The following is a 20,130-nucleotide window of genomic DNA, read 5'->3' as shown; positions in this document are numbered from 1 at the left end:
AATTGCTGGAGGTATAAGACTTCACCCTAGCATAAGACAAACTTGCCCTCAGCAGAAGGTAATAGAAAGTCACTTCACTTGTTCATTAAATTAAACTAAACCTCTTACCGTGTAATTTGAAAAATGTTTTGGGGTCAAATTCATTAGGATCTAGTCCATCTGCTTCTTCCCATACCTCTTTCAGTTGATCTTTGCTTCCCTATAGATTGGTTACAAAAAAAAACTATTCAAAAGATGATTAAATGTAATTTTTCTGCATTACCTTTGCATTACAGTTTCTCTGAAAGGCTTTATTTTCTGAATAGTCATGTTGCAAATGGAATTTTCTTTAATACCCTTTTGGTGAGGTCTAATACTTTCATTAGACAGAAATGCCCAGGGAAAGAGGGTGTGTCAAGGAAATGCATATTCTGTGGAAAGGAATACTTGTAATAATCAGTTATGACCACACAGACTCATCTAGAAATAAAAGCTGAAGGAAGTTAAGTTTAAGTTTTCATGTTCTAGAGCAAATGGTACTGTGATGCAGTTCCCTGGAGGCCAGGCACACCATGAAGGCATCTCTACAGTTTTGAACCATTCTGGCTTGTTCCTCATGAGTTTTACCTTCTTTGTAAATAACAGCAAACAGGATGCAAACAGCATACTTGTACAGAAAAAATGGGGGTATATATAGTGGATTTTGTAATGCTCTCAGCATTGTTCCCACACTCTGCGAAGAGGCAAATGCTGAGAACAAACAAGATATACCCTTCTCTTTATTAGCTTTTTCTCTCTGGAAAGCTTCCATCCAGTCATGTAAAAACAGCCTGTGGCCTTACAGGATGGTGAACTTTAGGGTGATCTCCATGTTTTTTCTTCATCTCCTCAAATTTGGATTCTTCTCGCTGTCTCTTTTCTTCATCCAGTGTTTTTAAATACTCTCTCCTCTCGTGTTCTTTCATCATCTCATATTTCTTAAACTCCTCATGGCGGGTCTTATCATAGTTTTCCAGGTCACTTGTAGCCTAAAAATATATGTAGACATATAATTATGCCACACAACTATGTTAACACATATGACATTAAAACCACTGTATTGTTGAGATTTGTGGGCGAGGCTGGCCATATTGCCATTCTCCTTTTAAACATGAGGTAGACTAGTTGGGGGGTTCCTTCCACGGGATAGCGATGCAGAAACATCTCTCCTCAATTCATTGTTTTCACAGAAATGAATTTGAGAGGGTTCAACTGCTAGACAATTTTTGCAACTACACAGTACTGTAAGAAGGCATCAAGGTGTCCCTTTCTCACCAATTAATAATACATTAACTCAAGTAAGTCCTGTACTAATTCAGCGTAGCTTCAAATAGTGCCATTAACTCCTTGATTATTTCAGAATAAGAACATCTGTGGCTTATCCTACAGTTTAATGAAAAAAGTGCCTTCATTAATAATGGGAGTTAGTTTGCAGTGGCTTAATACAGATTAAATCAAAAACCCCAATTATATGGAGAGAAAGGATGTGAGGGGAGAATTTCTGACAAGTACTTGTATGGAGTTTAGAGATGTATCATCTTCAGGCAGCTCACGGTGTTAAAGGAAGTTTTGGTAGTGCTTTTCAAAGCAACATGTTTATACCTGATATAGTCTCTTCATTATTTAGTTTTCAGAATCACTGTACCTTTTTAAAAACAATTCCAAAGCAAAGAACCCCTAAAATGCCTATTACACTCTGTTAATATCTCAGCTGATAAATTAGAAGACAAAAAAACAACAAAAAACCCCAAACTGCCCCATTGAGGATATTCTACTTCTAGTCAATCAGAATTTTCCCAGAAGTGATACTCAAAGATGGCCAGAACCTTTATAATATCTAATTTATAATATTTAATAAAATAATTTTACAGAAAATGAAGATAAAATTTTCCAAGGGCAAAAAAAATCCACAGAAATTACAGAAAGCTTGAAATACACCTTATCTTTCAGTTTATTCTGAAAATATAAAAACTGTCAAATTCCCATGTCAGACATGCAGTGCCCTCTAAAGCATAACTGAGAGTAGAACCTTGGGAAGTGTATTTTTTCCAGGCACTGAAAAAAGCCATGCCATGCTTGGCTTAACTTCATCCCCTTAATAAACATGAACTGAATAAAAACCCTAACATCTGTGATTGATACTGAATCTGCTAAATAGATAGAATGCCATGTCCAGCACATGCAATTTCTATATTGATCTCTTAAATTCTACTCTGCTGTGGTTTTGCAGCTTGACATGTATATAACAGATCCCAAAATTCAAATGGCTAGTTTAGGGATGATTATTTATGTTATTCTGAGACACCTAAATCAGAAACAGAAATCAGAAAATACACTTTGGAAAATTGTATCCCTATCAAAACTGTTTATTTAAAGGCTCTCAGAAAGGCGCAGTTTACTCCCAAAGTTGTTTGTACTGGCACATGAATAAAAGTCCTGTTAAGATGTCACCCCAAAATTTGTGGGCTCTTTAGCATAATACATACTTCACAACAGTTTTCGAGTGTGCAATGGAGACAACTGACTTTCTTCTGAAAAATAAAACTCCAAGGAATTTATAAGAAGGTGGTATATATAAAAGGATTTGCCTTTATCAGAGGAAAAAAGTATAATTAATACCAAACCCCCCATAGTAGTTTATATCTAGTACTCACTGCTTTGATCAACATATCTAAGTCTTTAGGTTCGAACGTGTCAGGATTCTGATGGTTCAGGTGCTCAAACTGTTTAAGAAGAGCCTGATGGTCTATGCCAGTGTCTGAAAGAACAAGGTACAAATGTAAAACATTAAAATAAGTTTGAAATCAAGTGAGATCAGGAAGTTTAAAAACTTTCACATGGGAGTTTGTGCTTTCTAAGTACCTGAGGCTCCCTGAGGATTGGATAATTTTTTCACTGTTGGAGGAAACTATAGCAACACTTCTAAAGTTGCTTTTCCTGAAGGAGCCTCAATAGCAATTTGCACTATATTCCTTCTGATGTGTCAGCGTTGCACTGCACACAATAATTTAACATGCACAAATTAGGGCTTGTGTTTCAGCAAGGAAAAGTACAATCCATTTGAGCTTCACAAACTAAGCAAAACATTTTATTCTCTTTTATATAAATGAGATAGTTGAAGTTATGTGCAGCATCAAAGCTAACAACTTGCACCTTTTTGCTGAACTGGGAGAAGTCTGACTCTTCTATTGCCCTGTACATTTTGCAAATGACTTCCATCTGGCCAAAGACGTATGTACAATATAGTGTAAAATCAGATAAGCAGATATTCAAATTTCATTTGTGCAAAATGAGAAGTGTAGGACAATGGAGAGTCAGGTCCTGTGGTCCTGTGTCTAAAAGCTGCAAACATTTCTGTCTTCCTTATGACAGGAACAATACCCAGCAATATCAATACACAAGGCACTAACAACAAAACCTATTTCTACAACAGGCTTTGCTAGCTGTTACCATGGCTTCTAACTGCTAATGCTAGATAATAATGCTATCTTAAACAGCGTACACATTGATATGTTATGTATAATAATTTTGACAAGCTTTTACTAGATGGCTTAGCAAAGAATATTTTATTTCTTTTAAAAAAATCAGAAAACACAATTTTGAACATATTATTCTCTGGCAAACAATCATATTATCACAAACTATCCATATTATCACAAAACAGCAAACACTCGCTGGGGCAGATTTCAATCATCATTCCTCCCTGGTGAGATCACAATTTCTGTTGAAATATATGCTCCTTAGCCTGTTTTTGAAACATTTTTAGAAGTGTAATAATAAGCTTAAAAATCAAAACCAAACCAACAAAACAAGCAAAAAAACCCCCCAAACCAGCCCCCAAACCCATTTTCCTCCATTTTTTATCTTTATGGAAGAAGACTCATTCTATTTGACAATATTTACTTGCCACGTTACTGTATTATCTGAGAGCCAAGCCCTAACATTATTCTGTCCTGTACTGATCGGTCTAGTAGGATCTCGGTGAAAATGTTTAAAACCACATCTGGATCAAAAATAAATATATGCATAATATATAATATCTGTTTGCTTTTTTTAAAAAAAAAAACAACCTTGATGCATCTGATAGGGAAGAAAACAGGGCAGTTTGCTTTTTTTTTTCTAAGATATTAAGTGGTATTGTAGGGAAAAGACTAGTAGAAGTAAAAAGAAATCAAACAACTCTGTCTGCTGTTACTATAGAATGATCTTTTGTACATGTTCCAAGATGTTGCACAGGTGTACAGATCCAGCTGTATTTTATAGATAATCTGGCCATACTTCTATGTGATGTGAAGTACTCACTGGCAGAGCTGATTATAAACTTTATCAAATCTTTTCCCACTCCTGATGTTTTCACATCTTAGTAGTCATCTGAACATTTTGAACTGGAATAATCTGTTCTTGTTCTTTTCCAAATGTAAGAATGTTCTTCTACTGTAACAGATCTGATCTGTTGGGGGGAATTATTTTGCTAAAGCACATTCTGTTAGTTACTCTTGATTTATGGAAGTAGAGAGGACTAGAAGTAATCAGTCCATTAAAGTATTAAAAAAATTCAGAGTGCACAAAATTACTATGTACCCAACCAGGTATTGTCAGCTGCTGCCAGCTAGCTCACTGTGAGTGTCACCATGATGTCACTGGACTGTCTGCCTGCAATAAGAGCATGAGACTGGGCTCTTGGCAGCTGAAGAGGCACCTGAGGAAGATGAACTCAGGGTCTGGCAGGTATGTGAGGCAAGGCACTGACTCCTGTGGAGAGGCTACCGCTGGTCTGCACTGCCTAGTGACTGGACTCTCTGGACTAGAACTTTCATTAAAAGAAAGCAAAGGACAGAAAATTGATTGGATTCCCTCAGCCAACTCTATATTATTATTCATTAATTATACTATGGTATCACCTAAAGACTTCACTGGAAAGGTACTACACTGTAAATATCTTTTATCCCAAATTAATCTGATGCTTTCCTGACCCTAGTATCATCCTCACAAACTTGCACATGCATATTCCTGCCATCCGCTTGCCACCTCTAAATTCCTCTTAACCTAGAAGACAGATCCTTGTTCTTGGAGTATTTTAAACTGATACATTACATATTCAGTTCAGTGGGATCCCTCCCCATAACTTGCAAAGCTTTATTAATAAAATAATCTGCACGGGCAAGTTAAGCCTTTTTTATTAGAGCTTCTTTGTGAAAAACAACATTTCAGAAACAAGATTGTGCAGTCCATCATTAGGATCTTTGTTTATGAGCAAATAATTCTCTTCAAAATGAAACTAATAAGAAGAAATGTACAGAAATAGTTCTAAATGCAAATTTTAAAAATTCTTCAGTAATAAGAAATAAAAAGGGACAGCATCATATCCCACACAAGCTTACAGCAATCAGAACAATTAGCAACCTGTATACTTTATTTGATTAATTTAATTTGTATACAACCGGAAAGAAATTGCCTGAGTTTGTACAATTTCATTAGCAATTAAGAAAACGCTACAGAGAATTTTTTTCACTCCAAATGTTTTTCTTTATTCAGGAGCTTAAAACTGCTCCCAAAATAAAAAAATAACCTTCTAAATTGAAATATTTAATGTTTGTTATAAATCTGCACAATAACTCTTATTGGTGGAAAAGGGGCTTAAAAAAACAAAAAGGAAAACTTTTGTGTTAACTGACGTTAAAAAAATAATTAATTTTCTACCCTGTAAAGACATGAAATGCTATGTCATGTTGTATTTTTAAATATAGTCCTGCTATGTTAGTAGTTCTCATTGAGTAATCTATAAATCGATGCACTACAAAAATAAAAAAAGAGGTTGAAAAAGGATTAGAAGTATCTGAAAATCCACTGCCAGAATCAAGTTTAGTTATTTATAAAACACAGATGGCTTTTCTCTTCTCCCATTTCCTATGAAGATGGGTCTTTACTGGCTCTAAGCAGCTCAGAAGGGACACTCACTTTCAGTTTACAATCATTATTGTTGACAACAAACAAAGCTTAAGTGATGGCCTTTGGGCACCTCTCCAACATAATCCCATCTGTTAACTCACTGAGTTAAATTTTGTATTCTTACCTTGAACAGAATCCATTTTAGCTTTAATTAACATTCTTAATCTTGCCACCTCTTGTCTTTTTAGTTCATCCAGCCGTGTTCTCACATGGTGGCTTACTAAATCAAGCTCTCTGCTTAGCTTCCCACTCTGTCAAAAACCAAGTTATGTATAAAAATTAGAAAAAAGTAGCCTTTAGGATTCCCATTAGACATGGGCTGCAAGACAGCAGACTAGTGGCAGTCTCTGGCAATATTGTAGCCCACATTGTAAGAAGCTCAAAATTTTTTCAAAGAGCAGATTAACATTTTTTTTAAACCCATGGTTATAGAAACAGAGAGGAATCCTAAAATCTTTCTGTAAAGAGAATTTCTAAGTATCTTGCTCCTCCAAAGAGCAAAAGCATGACCTTAAAGCAGCAACACCTAATAATGTTGAAGTGACAAATTTCTTGATCAAATGTTCTCAAATTAGTTTTAAAGAACTCTGAAATGCACCCAAAGTGCTGTGTTCTTCATCCACTTGACGACGGCTGTAAGACTTGAGAGACGGTACAAGCACAGCAGCAGCATCAATGTGCACTGCAGGAATATTTATCAGATAGTGACCTTCAAGGGTTATACTGGATGTAGCACAGAAGAAAAAGGAGCCAAAAGCTGCCAAAGGCAACATGGGGGACTAAAGGAAATGCAAAAGGCAGGATCTCCTTTTTAAGTCTATCACTTTAGACTGTTTCCTACCTGTCCCTTGCTGAATTTCTAGCTCATAAAGGGGAATGCAGAACAGCCACCACCTAGAGCCAGGAACTAAAGTAGAAAAGACAAGAATGTGGTGAGGTTTTGGAGAGAGTGCTATGTGGACTGGCACAAAATAAAGGACAGCAGCGAAGAAAGCCAGAGGTCTATTTTATTCCTATATACACTGACTTTACCTCTAGCACAACTTTACAGTTTCCCCAGACTCTAAACTCTGACTATCTTGTAATTCTCTTCCATGCCATCATATTCATTTGTGACACACTATCTTAATCTCAGAAGGCAGATACACTTCTGTGTTCAAAACAGTGTTCCAAATTATTTGGCAGGCAACAGCGAGCGAGAGCCACGCTTGCAGCTGTTTTGATGAACATGAAGGTTCACCTACCTGTATGAAGCCTGAAACTGGCTTTTTAGTAGACAGGCAGGAGGTAGAAACTATGCATTCGAGTATACACTGTTGGGGATTTTTTTATGCTTTAATGGATAGAAGTTCTGCTGCCCCTTGACTAAAGACAAAGATCTAGTAAGAGTTAAATAAGTAAATAGAAATGAGAGGAAATTTAAGATCACAAAAATGGAGTGAAGTATGAAAAAAGAAAAGGAAGAAAGAATACAGCATACATGGCTCTTGAATAGGGAATTAATTAACCTAATTTAACTCTTTTTTTTTTTTTTTTTTGTACCTACCTTTATTTCCTCTATGTCAGCAGTCTGGAGTTTCTCCCTGAAATGCTTATCTGTTTCCAAGACATCTATTACTTGCCTGAGATATTCATCATAATAAAGTCCTGTATCCTTAAAAAATAAAAAAAGTTAAATTGAGAAAAGAACATACCACCAAAAATTTCACTTTGTTTAAATACAATGATTAAACTGAAACACAAATCTCAGCAACACAGGCATTATACTCTCTTACCTATCTTCATCTTATTCTGATTTGCATCATTGCCCTATAACAACTTACTCTTATGATTCATTTGTTTCAGCAACTGAGGGGAAATTGAGAAAAGTGTTTAGGAATCCATGTAATACACAAGAATCTCTCAGGTTAATACAGGAGTGGGTTTTTTTTAAACAGTGCAATTCATTCATTACTGTTCTACTTGAAACACTGAACTAGAATCACTGAGTGCACTTTCCTAAGCCACCACTCAATTGCTTGAAAGAAGTCTCTGTGGAACAGTAAGCAGTTTTTCCTATTGTAAGCTGGGGAATCCCTTCCATGTGCCACCTCACCTTTAGCAGCTCATGGAAAAAACCAACAAATTTAAATGGAACCTCAGCATAGTAGATGGTAGACTGTATACTGGCTAATACTAGCTTTCTTTCTGCAAGTAACCCCAGTTAAAAACATCTAAATTTCAGGGAGCTGGCTATAGCCAGATTGCTAGCAATTAGGAAAAAATACTTAATTAGATAAATTTCATTACTTACTGGATTTTCTACCTTTTCTCCTTCTACATGACCTTCTCCTTTGACTTTTGTCTTATCTATGTCTATAGGCACAGCTTCCAAGGCCATTAGGAGACATGTCATCAGCAAAATACACTGCTGGGGCAGGACAGATAGCCACTTCATCTGAAATGAGAACAAGTCACAAAAATTAACATAAATTAGGTTATCATACTGTACTGACTAGAATTATTTTACATTCCTACATAGATACCTGTAATAACCCACTTCCCACATGTTCTACTGCTCTCAAGGAACACTAAAACTCAAAGAATTAAGTATAGCTTTGATTTTTAAAGGCCATTATTACACAAGCAGATTTCCTCAGATTACCTTACAGTTGTATGGCAAACCTAAGTTGTACTGTAAATGGTGAGAGGTTTTTAACACGTTAAGGTATTATCAATGGCTCCGCAGAACAACGTTCATACACTTGTTTAGGGTGGCCATGTCTTCCATAACTAATACTGACATTCCTACCCTGATCCTGTCTTTGCTGAAGTTACTGGCAAACTCTGAAAGATAATCATGGACACTGAATCAAATCTTAGTTCTAGTAATGCCAGTAGTTTTTATGTTTCAGCAATGGGGTATTTTGACTAATTTGGAGTCAAAATTTATTTGCGGGAAAAATATTTTACTATCCATTTCAAGTTGACAGAGATTCCTGAAAAAAAATGTTCACACTACCTGAAATTGTTGCTGAGGCTGGGGCTTTATTAAGCCAGTCTCCCCTAGACTTTCTTTGGTGTCTTACATGGGGCTAACTCGCACGTAGTTTGATGAGCACCAAGCACGCTGAGAGTTCTTTACCTCTGTCTTCTCCCCCTCTTATCAAATTTGGTTGAAAATAGCTCAATTCACTCAGCAACTGATAAGAATACTTAGTGAAAATAGAGGAAATCCAGCTAAAAGAGAAATGGTAATCCAGCATCTGACAAAGAAGTCAGGCTCTCGAGACAATTCAGCCAATACAACCTATGACAGTCCACAGTCTGGATATTCTAGAAAAAGCTTGAGCAAACTCTAATGTTATATTAGTAATATAAATCACCTCCTGGTAAGTGAAAGTTGCCAGTCAAATACTGTCTAAAATTAGCTTAGATATGTCAAAGAAAGAGACATAATATTGAAGAGATGTGCAGTCAAACAAATCCAAAGTATACCTGCTACAAGGAGAATTTCTGTACAAGTGCTTTAACTAGTCATGCAAGTAATTCTATCAAAAGTACTTATGCCCACCAGCACTAAATTTTTTTGGGGGGTGGGAGGGACACTGTAATTATGGTGTCAGTGCCAGTTTTCCTGACTACATGCTCTGGTACTTGACAGTGAAGCATTACTTTTGCTTGGATTAAGCTGCCCCTTTACTAATGCAATAAATGTAGATAACGGTACCTACTTAATATTAAGCATTGTTCACACCCTTCATTCATGTAACTATTATGTAAAAGAAAGCACTCTTATTGGGAAATGCATACAAGATGTATAGAGATATTCTTCCTTTTGTTGGGGATGAGGGAATAGCAGGAGATAAAAATATATCTGCCTATCCATCTTTTGGTTTATATCTCAAAGGCTCAAGAATGACAAGAATTCTTGGAAACTGTTTTTTCTTAATCACATCTTCAACAAAAAGCCTAAATGGATTCTGCTCAGTTATAGCAAATACCTGTTACTTTCATTTAAAAAATGACTGACATCTGATCATTACAGATGGAATAGCAGGAGCTATTGTTGCTGCCATATTGACCATATTAGATTCAATGTCAGCACTACTGTCAGATTCACAACAGCAAGTCTGATTAGCTTTGCCTAGGTCATTTTGTTAAAACAAGCAAACACACACACACACAAAAACCCCAAACCCAGACTGATTTGCTAGAACTAGCAGGTTAATTTCTACACAAGCTGCTGGCTTGCAGTGACTTTATAGAGCTGATGAATGGAGTTAGTTATTCACTATCACTTTTTGAAATGCCGAAGTTCCAATATTTCAGATGGGTTTAATTACAGAATATTGTTGTGTAAATGCTGTGCCTAGGTTTGTAATTTTAATAAGATTTAGTGACAGGAAATAGTAATAACTAACAAATACTAGGTTTTCAAGCCTCCTAATCTTGATGTAGATGCCAAGATTGAATATTTTTGAGTACTAACTGGATGACTTCTATAAACCAAATCACCAAGTTAGTGGTCTTGCCCAGAGGTTTCCCTTCCCCACCTCATACTGGATCTTCAGGCCAGGCTAGGATACTAGGGCAGATCAACAGTGCTGCTGCCAAGTCCTGAACTAGAGCTAGTCAGCTGAGTCTGTATCTGTTAGTGGCACAGCTCATTTTATGTATCAGTGGCACGGCTAACACTGATAAGTTAATACATGTTATGCAGGCCATCAGTTCTTTTTATCTAGCAGCCAACCATCACTCTACTGTCACTTGATTTTTTTTGTCTTGCATGGACAAGGTCACCTAATTTTGTCCTCCTTTTCCAAAAGTAGATTGCCATGGCTGGTGTTAGTCATTCTCTGACCACTGTTGCCTGTTATTTTATCATTATCACAGCATTTTGATATACCTGTCAAAATACAAACACAGCTAGATCATCATGGAGGCTTGAATACAATAAATGGAAAGTGGAAATATGCCACAGGTTGGACAGAAATAGAAAACGGTGTTTCTGTAACAAATTACCTGTAACATGACAAATATATCAGTTACACAGATAACACGTTGTGTGAACTATTTCTGCTCTGAATCTGTCATCCACTTACCTCACTCAATGGAAGAGATGTAACCAATTTATTCTTAAACTACCATTTTCATATTATAGCTCCCCAACAGTAATAATACACCAGTCTAACCTAAAACTTCTTCTAACCTAAAAAATGCTAGCTTACCTACTGATTCCTTTTACAGAAGCTTTTCCAGACCTTTGATCATGCTTATTAGTCTTCTTTGAATCTTTTCAAGTCCTTTAATGTCTGATCTGAAATAGAAGAAGCTTGGGTGGCCTAGGCTATGCTACAGATTTTACCAGAGTATGGTTTCTTAACAAGAAAGATTTATAAATAAGTAGGACTGAGAATATTTGCACGCTGATGGTTGACTTCCAAAGCATTTTGAGATACAGTTGTGAGGAAGCCATTGTACTTTTCCAGATGAAAGAAACAGGAAAGAAAGTAAAAGTAAGACCAACAATTCAATATCTGTCAGCTAAGTGTAATTTAAAAATGAATAGGACAGAACTGAACCTCAAAACCTACTTTGAAATATTCTGGATGAACAGCCTGGGCATTAACTTCTCTAAGCCCAGAGCACAGTCAAAAAAATTTATGGGTACAACAAAAATCTACCTTGCTGGAATTACTGCAGAATGCGAATAAGGCAGTCTAGTAAACTGGTGAAAGGCCATTAGTATGCATGAAGTCTAGGCAATGGATATAAAATAAAACTAATAAACCCCAAAAGACTTATAAAGTATATAACAACTATACTCTTGGTATTTTTAGAAATGTTTTTTGAAGGTTATGTATTTTTGAAGTGTTCATTTAAAGAAACTGTAACTTCTGATAACGCAAGAATTTGGACCCCTGATGGCTAAATACTATTCCAACCAGAATATTTTCATATATACAAAATTATAGTAATAAAAGTAATTTAATATTGTCATAAGCCACTCCAGTTATGTAAGGTCTGTAAACAGTGTTTTTGCAAATCCTGTGTGGCTATTATTTGAGCATGCTCATTTCATGTAAGGTCAGGGAGTGAGATGAACCACAGCAGAGAAGTCAGAAACTCAAGTGCTAGCCATAGTTATGGCATGGATTCATTCTTTGCCTGTGGCAAGTACTTAAAGCCAACACTTTTAACAATGACACCTGGTCTTTGATCCATGTTAAAGCCATAATCTTTTTTAAACTGCTGACCTACAACTTCTAGTAACATTAATAATTGTGGAGATGGGGATTGTCAGTTTAGGCCAGAGCAGGGCACACCGTTAAATTTTTAAGACTTTTTCCTTTGCTACTCAGGAAAACTGATACATAAAATGTCCACGCTGAACTGTAATAACTGAGGTATAACCAACTGTGTTGGTCTGCTAAAACTCATGTGAGGAAGCACTAGTCTCCAGCAGATTTGGGATGGGCAACTGGAGCTATATCATCTTAAACTACCTCTGCAGTTGTCAGCAGAGCTTATCTACCAAAAGCCCTAATCAAACTAAGTGCCACTGGATCTGCTGACTTTCTGTGGGACTTGTGCTCACGGGCAATTTGGGTTCCTGTGGAGATACCAACCTCTGTAATTACATGCTGTCATACATAGTAGGAAAGACTGGATGACTTCACATCTATTTAATGTAGTAAACTGCTCTGAAAAGAAGGCTACCTACTGCCCATCAGGCAGTTTTGTTTCAGGTTGTGCATAGGGTGTTTTTATTATAGCCCTTTTGATAAAACAGGCCAAAAAACCCACAGGTGTCAGGAAGAATTAAAAGCAGAGAAGACCAAAATGGATAAGCAAAAAATATCTCTACCATTGCAGCTGACTTTGCAGACACAAATGCTTAACACAGGATTTCCCATGGTATTTTGAGGAACCCAACTGTTTACACAATCTGTGCTATACCAAGTAAACTGGAAATACATTTATTAGAATAAAAAATAATTACCTAGTGAAGACAGTTACTGTACTTAGGTATCTATTAGTCCAAGGCTATATTCATCAAAATTCCCTTGATAAAAGCAGGCAACTAAGATATGCCTCAACCTTGAGAGTGTGACAGTCACACCTTAATCACGGAGCACATTCTACTCTGACACATATTAGAAGAGAGAAACCAGGCCCATTGAAAATTCTAACATTAATCAGCTGCAAAAAAACCCTTCAGCATGATTCTCAAATTCAGCAACCAGAGGGAAGAGTGACAAGAGGTAGGATGAGAGGAAAACTGTGGTTCCAGTCTTTGGCCTACTAAACACTTTACTGCTAAAGAGTTCTCAGCCTGTTACCAGCTACCTTCAAGAGTTCTTGACTTTTAAGAAACACATTCCTGGATGCCCATCCCTTCCCAGGTATTTTAGGGTGAATCTATGTGTCTGACCCAGGGATGTGGTTTCTTCTGTAAGGACTAGGAGCCACCAAATCAACAGACAATCACAGTGCTGCAGGAGAGGAGCAATGTCAATTTGATCATTGGCATCAGTGGTACGTAACACACAGCATACATCCTCATGCCCTGCCACGGGTGAGTCACTTGAGCAGACTATTGTTACTGTTCTTCCTATTGCTATATAGTTTAACAGAAATATAAAGTGTTATGGATTTGTCCAGCTGACTGGTTACTTTCTTAAAGCAGATGGACAGAGCTAATGTTGCAATTATCACATGGAAATTAAGTGATTTTAGTCAAAGACATGTAGCCCACCTACATTAAAAGGTAGCATAATTTAATCTGCTTGTATCAGAAATCAATCTCATCTTTCCTAGAGGGATAATCAAACATTTCTCCTTGTAATACATGAAGAGAACTAATCGTAGAAGTAGTGCTCTCAAACTGACAGATACTGCATTTTAGACAAAGACAATATCCTAAGCTTTCAGGGAAAATGAAAAATAAAAATCTGAGTATTAAGTATTTTAAAAAAACAGAGCGAGAGCCAAAAGAATGAGATGGTCAGCAGAAAACAGAGCCACCAATGTACTTGCATGAACAGAAAAATACAATTGGAAAAGAAAAGAAGCAGGCTGTCTGCCAGCAACCTTGATCTTGATCCCACTAAAGTTAATCACACATTCCTATCAACTTCAGTGGGGCAGGATCAGACATCTGAATTATAAAGAGCTATGGGCTTTGAAAGGTAAGTACAAAATGCAGCTTCTAAAGTCTGTTTTAGCAACATTAACACAAGCACCTAAACATAGCACTAGCACACCTATTTTACACAACTGCCAGGTGCTTAAAATATAAACCTGAAAATTTACTTTTCATTAACTCAACACCTATTGCCCAGAAAACAGCAGTACTCTGGTACTTACCTTCCTAGCAAAGCACAAAAATTTTTAAAAAAGTAACACCCAATGTCAAATTTTCTAAAACTAAGATAGGCAAAAACATATAGTGACATCATGTACAGTGTTTAATGTTTGCAGACGCAGCAGCTCAGTGCATGATTATGAAGCAAGATAGCACAACACTGTAAATGTCATATTGCACGTCTGCTCTTGCCAAACCCATGTGCACCATGATGGGCAATGTAAACATAAATCCAGACTTATAGAATCCACAGATAAGCCTACCTATTCATAAAATTTCACGTACACCTGCTGTATCTGATAATGGAAGTCATTAAACCTGTGTGACATACAATGCAGGATGATAGCAATATTCTCTATAGTCAAGACTGTACTGTGATTTCCTATTTTAATGCTGTACGTTGGAGAAGTGAACAATCTTCATATGCAGTGCCAAATTAAAAACAAAACAAAACAGGAAAGAGATAAAATAGATCTACTAATCTTCATCCTTCTAAAAATATTCTAATCTCACTACCAAAATGAGAATATTACAAATACTATATCTGAACTGTGTAAAGTACTCCTCCAGCAGTCTGAGCTAGCCATCTAGCATCTTGAATCTGTTTCACCTCTCTGAAACAGTGATATACCTGTCAATATATTGCAGTTTAAATACAGAATGTTTAATTCCATGGGGTTTTCCCTTTCTTTAAAAATTATTTGCAAAGATATAAATTGATTAACCCATAAAATCCTTAAAAAAATACATTAAATGTTTGAAATTAGGCAGAAACAGATTATTTGTCTGCCATATTTTCTGTTTGGAAACACCTAAAATATCAGTGTTAGTCCCTCCCTGTTCTTTCAGGACAACTTGCTGCACAGACACTGTAGCTGTCATACTAACCAATGATGAAAGTCAATGAATCTATAGTTAATGCATCTTCTTCACAATGTTAGTCCAACGAGTTAATCTGGTACTAGCATGGGAAAAACATGGCAACAGTTTTGAGAAGCAAGCGCAAAAACCTGTTTCAGGCCAGGATGCTAAGCTAAACCTTGGGTTGTGGTGAAGATGTCTTTTCACTAGGTCACTAGTCCTCTAAACATAGACGTCTCATTGAACACATGAGCAGAAAACAATGTGAAAAGGGAAACGGCTACAGTCTGCAATAGTTTTCCCTTCACAAGTAATCTTTCAAAATACCAAAACACCTTCATACTTTTCTTCCCAAATGAGAATTCATCCTTTTAAAAGTTGTAAGCATCATTTTTTCCTCTCTTCTCTTTCAGTAAATGTCCCACCCACACAAGCAGCAACAGTTTTCCTTTCATTTATCCTTCAAGCATTTTTCCTCTTGTCAAAGTCGTCCATTAACCCCATGATTCAGATGTTGCTTCTTTTTTCCTAGCCAATATCCGACAGGTTTCAACCTAGACATGCTGTCCTAATCTTTTGTTAAAGTACATCCCACTCAATTCTCCACACCAGAAGACATACCTTATATTTAAAAGCAACATTTTAATACTGTACATAGACATACTTTTATATAAACTGGTATTATTTAAGTACCTAAAGGCAGCAGAACCCTTTCTTCTCATCCTGTTTGCTTAAATTCTTTTCTTTTGACTTTGTTGCATTTTTGTCACTGCACTTTCATCTGCTTCATTCTCTTTACAGTTAAAAGTTGGCTGACAGAACAGCTTCTTTTTTCAGCTTCTCAGAAAAGACAGCATGCCTCAACTGTGTGTAGTACAACATTTGCTGACAGAATCTTTTTTAAAAAAATAATACACTTCAGCTGTTTCATTAAATGAGTCACCCAAATGCAGGGGGGTACTATATAGTAACACAAACTATGAATGCTCAAGTGGGAAAAAAGCAAATACTATTTACAAGGCAACTGTATGTCCAGAAATAAAGATGGCATAGAAGCAAAATGTACGGCTGCTGCTACCTGTGATTAGCTCCATCATAAGGATGAAAACTGTTTTTTCTTCTTGTCGCAATGTTAATGGTTCATGATTTAAAAATCTGTGTGCACACACACAAATACACATACATCATAAGGATGAAAAGAAAACTGTTTTTTCTTCTTGTCGCAATGTTAATGGTTCATGATTTAAAAAACTGTGTGCACACACACAAATACACATACATATTTATACTACATGTCTCCACAGAACTTTCCTATCATTGTTTCAGAAAAATAAATATCAGCATCTACAAAGCAACCTTACTAACTGAAGAATGCTGAAATATTAGTCCTGTTTTTAAAAGGAACTTGAATGATTTTATCAGTTCCTTCCAATAAAGTTGGCATAAAAAAAAAAAGATTCATAAAGCCAGTACTCAGGCAAAAACTGGTATTGAATTCAATGCATACTTGATAAAACTTCAAAAGCAAATTAAAAATAAAAATTACCAGTACAAATATAGCTTCCTGTACTGTAAGTTAAGTTCCCACACAGAACAAAATACAACAGTACACCTGGAATCTTACAAATTCCTTTTGTATAAATGTGAACAGCAATTTTGTCAGTGCTGGCGTAAAAAGCAACCTCATTTCAAATATGCTACTACATGCAACTGAAGTATTTGCTCAAACCCTAATCTCAAATCAAAAAGTACTTCAATTATTCTACTAATATACATTTTGCTGTAGTCAACAACAAAGGATGTTGCTAAAGTAAACCTTAAATGCCCCAGGACTTAAAGGTACCTTTTTAATCTTTTGGAAAGAAAATACAAAATAGCTAACAAGAATAAATCTAGATTATTTCTAAATAATTCTAGGAATCAAAATATACACAAATGCCCCACTCCTGCTTTATAAAGAATATAAGGCATAAGCAATGTAGTCATGAAAAGCGTCCGTATATTTCCTGAATTACCTATGATGAAGAATAATAAAATGCAGTTTCTTTCCTTCTTCCAGCTGTCAAACCGTGTGTAGTGCATAACAGCAAAACCTGTTGAAATTATCTTGAATTTTGCCCCTGATTGCATTTGATTTGGCATAAGTACCTGGCCATGTTTTTAGCTATATACAAGGCATACCCCTGGCCAGATATGATGTGTATCTAACAGGAACTTCAGAGAGATCTCTTTCTGCTTACTGAGCATCAAATAGACAGGAGCACAATATCTCACTAGATAAACATCTTTGTTGGACAGGAGTTCAACACAACACTGATATTGGCTTTTAACTTAACAGTAAAGGATTTTATCTTTCGTAAGGCACATTTGTTTAGTCAGTATATCACTAGGAGTATGAGTCAATATTTCCACACCTTGGACATTTGAGTCAACATAATAATATTTTACATTTTTTATTATGTCAGAACTACCGCTCTCCCCTTTCATGATTACAATTTCAGTTCTATGTGTATCACCTGGGGGCAGTTTTTGACAGAAAACCTTTAACTTGGCTTATACAAAGTGAAAGTATGTTCAGCAATACTACCATTACTACACTGCCAAGTTACAGAAACTTCTCCTTGGTCTTATTAAAAAATAATTCTTTTTGGTTTGGTTGCTTAGTTTTTATTTGTTTGATGGGGTTTTCTGAGTATAATTTCAGATATCAAATAATGGTATCTCAAAGATGTATTATAGCATCAAGTCACAAGCAAATTGATGTCAGATGCCTACATTATATGCCTTCATATCCAATAGCTAATAGAATTTTTAAACAGACTCAATGGGCAATGTTAATTTATAATTTTGTTTTCCTCTTTTTTTTATGTTAATTGTCTTGGTTATAAGTGAATGAGATTCACATTGTTGTATTCGAACACTGTTTAAAGATAGACTTATATTATTACTTTTTAAAATATAATTACCTTTCTTACTCTAAAATAAAATACTGCCACCATCCAAAAGTCTACAGTATTGAGTAAAAGGGAAAATAGATAATCACTGTTAGGAGGTACTCTATGTAATCAGGTTAATAATTTGTGGCCCATGGTGGATGTTGCCCTGTGACTGTACAAGATCATTGTATAGCAAATGACACTAAGAGATGTAAGTGGATTTTAAGTGCTCTCAGAAATGTGGGCCTCTCCCACAAATCTTTTGTGAGTCTTAAGCAGAGGCTCATAAAGGTTACAACAAAACTGGTTTCAAACAATTTTTTTGAGTGGCTTTTCATCTCCTATCCAGTCTTTAGAGTAGGACTCTTGCCTGTGCTGCTTTGTTTAGTTGAGAGGGCCAGTCACTCCAGAATTCAGGGTAGAACTGCACTGTCAACTACAGGGCTTTTCTGTAGAGTGGAAGAAAACAAGATGACAAAAAAAAAACAAAGCAAACTTCCACGTTGAACTTGATACTGTGGTGTACTGGTGCTTCATTGCTGGCACCGCGATGGTCTAATTTTGAAAATGCTGGACGTTATTTCTCCATAACGAATACTTGTAACTCGAACAATAGAGGTTTTTTCTCCTACAGGCTTACTAAAAAGAGTTGCCAAACGTGAACAATTTTGAACACCACAGCTGTGTTCGTTTCAGGAAAAAAAGTTACCTCTCTACAACCGTGTGGCAACCTTTTCCTCTTTTGGAATATTTTGCCAGTACAGCGGCTAGCCCGACACTAGAGTATTTTTACCAAGCTCCCCCAGGGGTACTGTAGTAAGCGTAGTGCTGAAAAGCCGTACCCCTTCCAGTGAAAGCAGTCCAGTCTCCCGGACAAAGCGGCCGAAGCTTTTCCTGCGGTTGTGCAATTACCCGCCGGTCGGGCTCTTGCCGCCGCTGCCAGGTACGCAGGAATTTCTGCCGGCGCTTTCAAGCCGACCGCTCACCCGCCGCCCCGCGCGGCTGCTCCGGTGTGACTCCCCGAGGGGCCGCTGCCGCTGCCGGGGGGAGGGAGGGAAGCGGGGGGACCCTCCTTCCTGCCGGCCCCTAGCGCGCTCCCGCTCAAACTCCAGCCGCTCCCCACACGCGAGGCAGCCCCTCGCCCCGGCGGGCCGCTCTCGCCCGCCTGCCTCCCGCCGGCCCCCCCGCATTACCGTTATTTCAAACCTGACAGGCGGGCGGGCGGGCACCGGCGAGGGACAGCGCGTGTTCCCCCCCCCGCGCCCAACCTCGGCTGCCCCGCTGCGAGGCCTCCGCCCGGCTCCGCGCCTACGGGACGGCTCCTGCCGGCCCCCTCCGCCACCGAGGGGGGCATCACCGCCCCGGGGGCGGCCTGGGACGGGCGGTGCTACCTTTCGGTGCCGCTGCGGCGGGAGAGGAACCGCTGCTTCTTCAGGGCGAGCTGTCGCTTGCGCGCGGGGATGAACGGAGCGTCCCCCGGGCGTCCTCCTGAGGCTCTGCGGGGCTCGGCACCGCGGCGAGGCGAGGCCCGGTGCGGTGCGGCGCGGTGCGGTGCGGTACGGTACGGCACGGCACGGTGCGGCGCGACAGCCCCACGGCACTCCGGCGACCTCGGCTCCCGTTGCCATGGGGACGGGTCCCGCCCCTCGAAGCGTGGGGATTGGCCGGGCCTGACCCCCGTCCGGGCGTCGCGGAGGGCTCTGATTGGGCGGCGCTGGAGGCCGAGGCGAGGTGGCGCGCGGGGGCGGGCGGGCCCCCGGCAGCCTGCGCCGGGAAGGTACGTGGCGGTCGTCGCGGGGGCGGGCCCCGGCCGCGCGCCTCTGGCGTCACGGGGGAGGCGGGAACGCGGGCCCGCCCCTGGGCCGCGCCGCGGCCACCGTTAGTCTGCGGCGGCCTCTGGCGAGTTGTGGCCCGGGGCCCCCTGTCTCGGCTGCCCGAGCCCTGCCTCAGCCGCCGGCCGCGGGGCCGTTTTGTAGCGCTCGCCTCGGTCAGCGGCAGGTGGGCCTGAGGCTTCTG

The 20,130-nt window shown here is 38.6% G+C and overlaps 1 protein-coding gene across 1 annotated transcript in view; it reads right to left on the bottom strand.

The window, feature by feature from the left end:
• Window positions 1-19,694, bottom strand: part of NUCB2 (nucleobindin 2) — a 28,056-nt gene extending 8,362 nt beyond the window's left edge. The window contains exons 1-7 of the mRNA XM_074918190.1: window positions 19,506-19,694; window positions 8,261-8,404; window positions 7,514-7,621; window positions 6,092-6,218; window positions 2,673-2,776; window positions 822-1,007; window positions 109-199 (exon numbers count right to left, since the gene is read on the bottom strand). Coding sequence (XP_074774291.1) covers window positions 109-199; window positions 822-1,007; window positions 2,673-2,776; window positions 6,092-6,218; window positions 7,514-7,621; window positions 8,261-8,404 — 760 coding nt within the window. The 5' untranslated portion in view covers window positions 19,506-19,694. The remainder of the gene's footprint in view (window positions 1-108; window positions 200-821; window positions 1,008-2,672; window positions 2,777-6,091; window positions 6,219-7,513; window positions 7,622-8,260; window positions 8,405-19,505) is intronic.
• Window positions 19,695-20,130: the final 436 nt, after the last annotated feature.

This window comes from Athene noctua, chromosome 14 (assembly GCF_965140245.1).
Source record: "Athene noctua chromosome 14, bAthNoc1.hap1.1, whole genome shotgun sequence".
Classification (NCBI taxonomy): domain Eukaryota; kingdom Metazoa; phylum Chordata; class Aves; order Strigiformes; family Strigidae; genus Athene; species Athene noctua.
The sequence above is the reverse complement of the archived record's forward strand: the minus strand, read 5'-3'. Positions and strand labels throughout refer to the sequence as shown.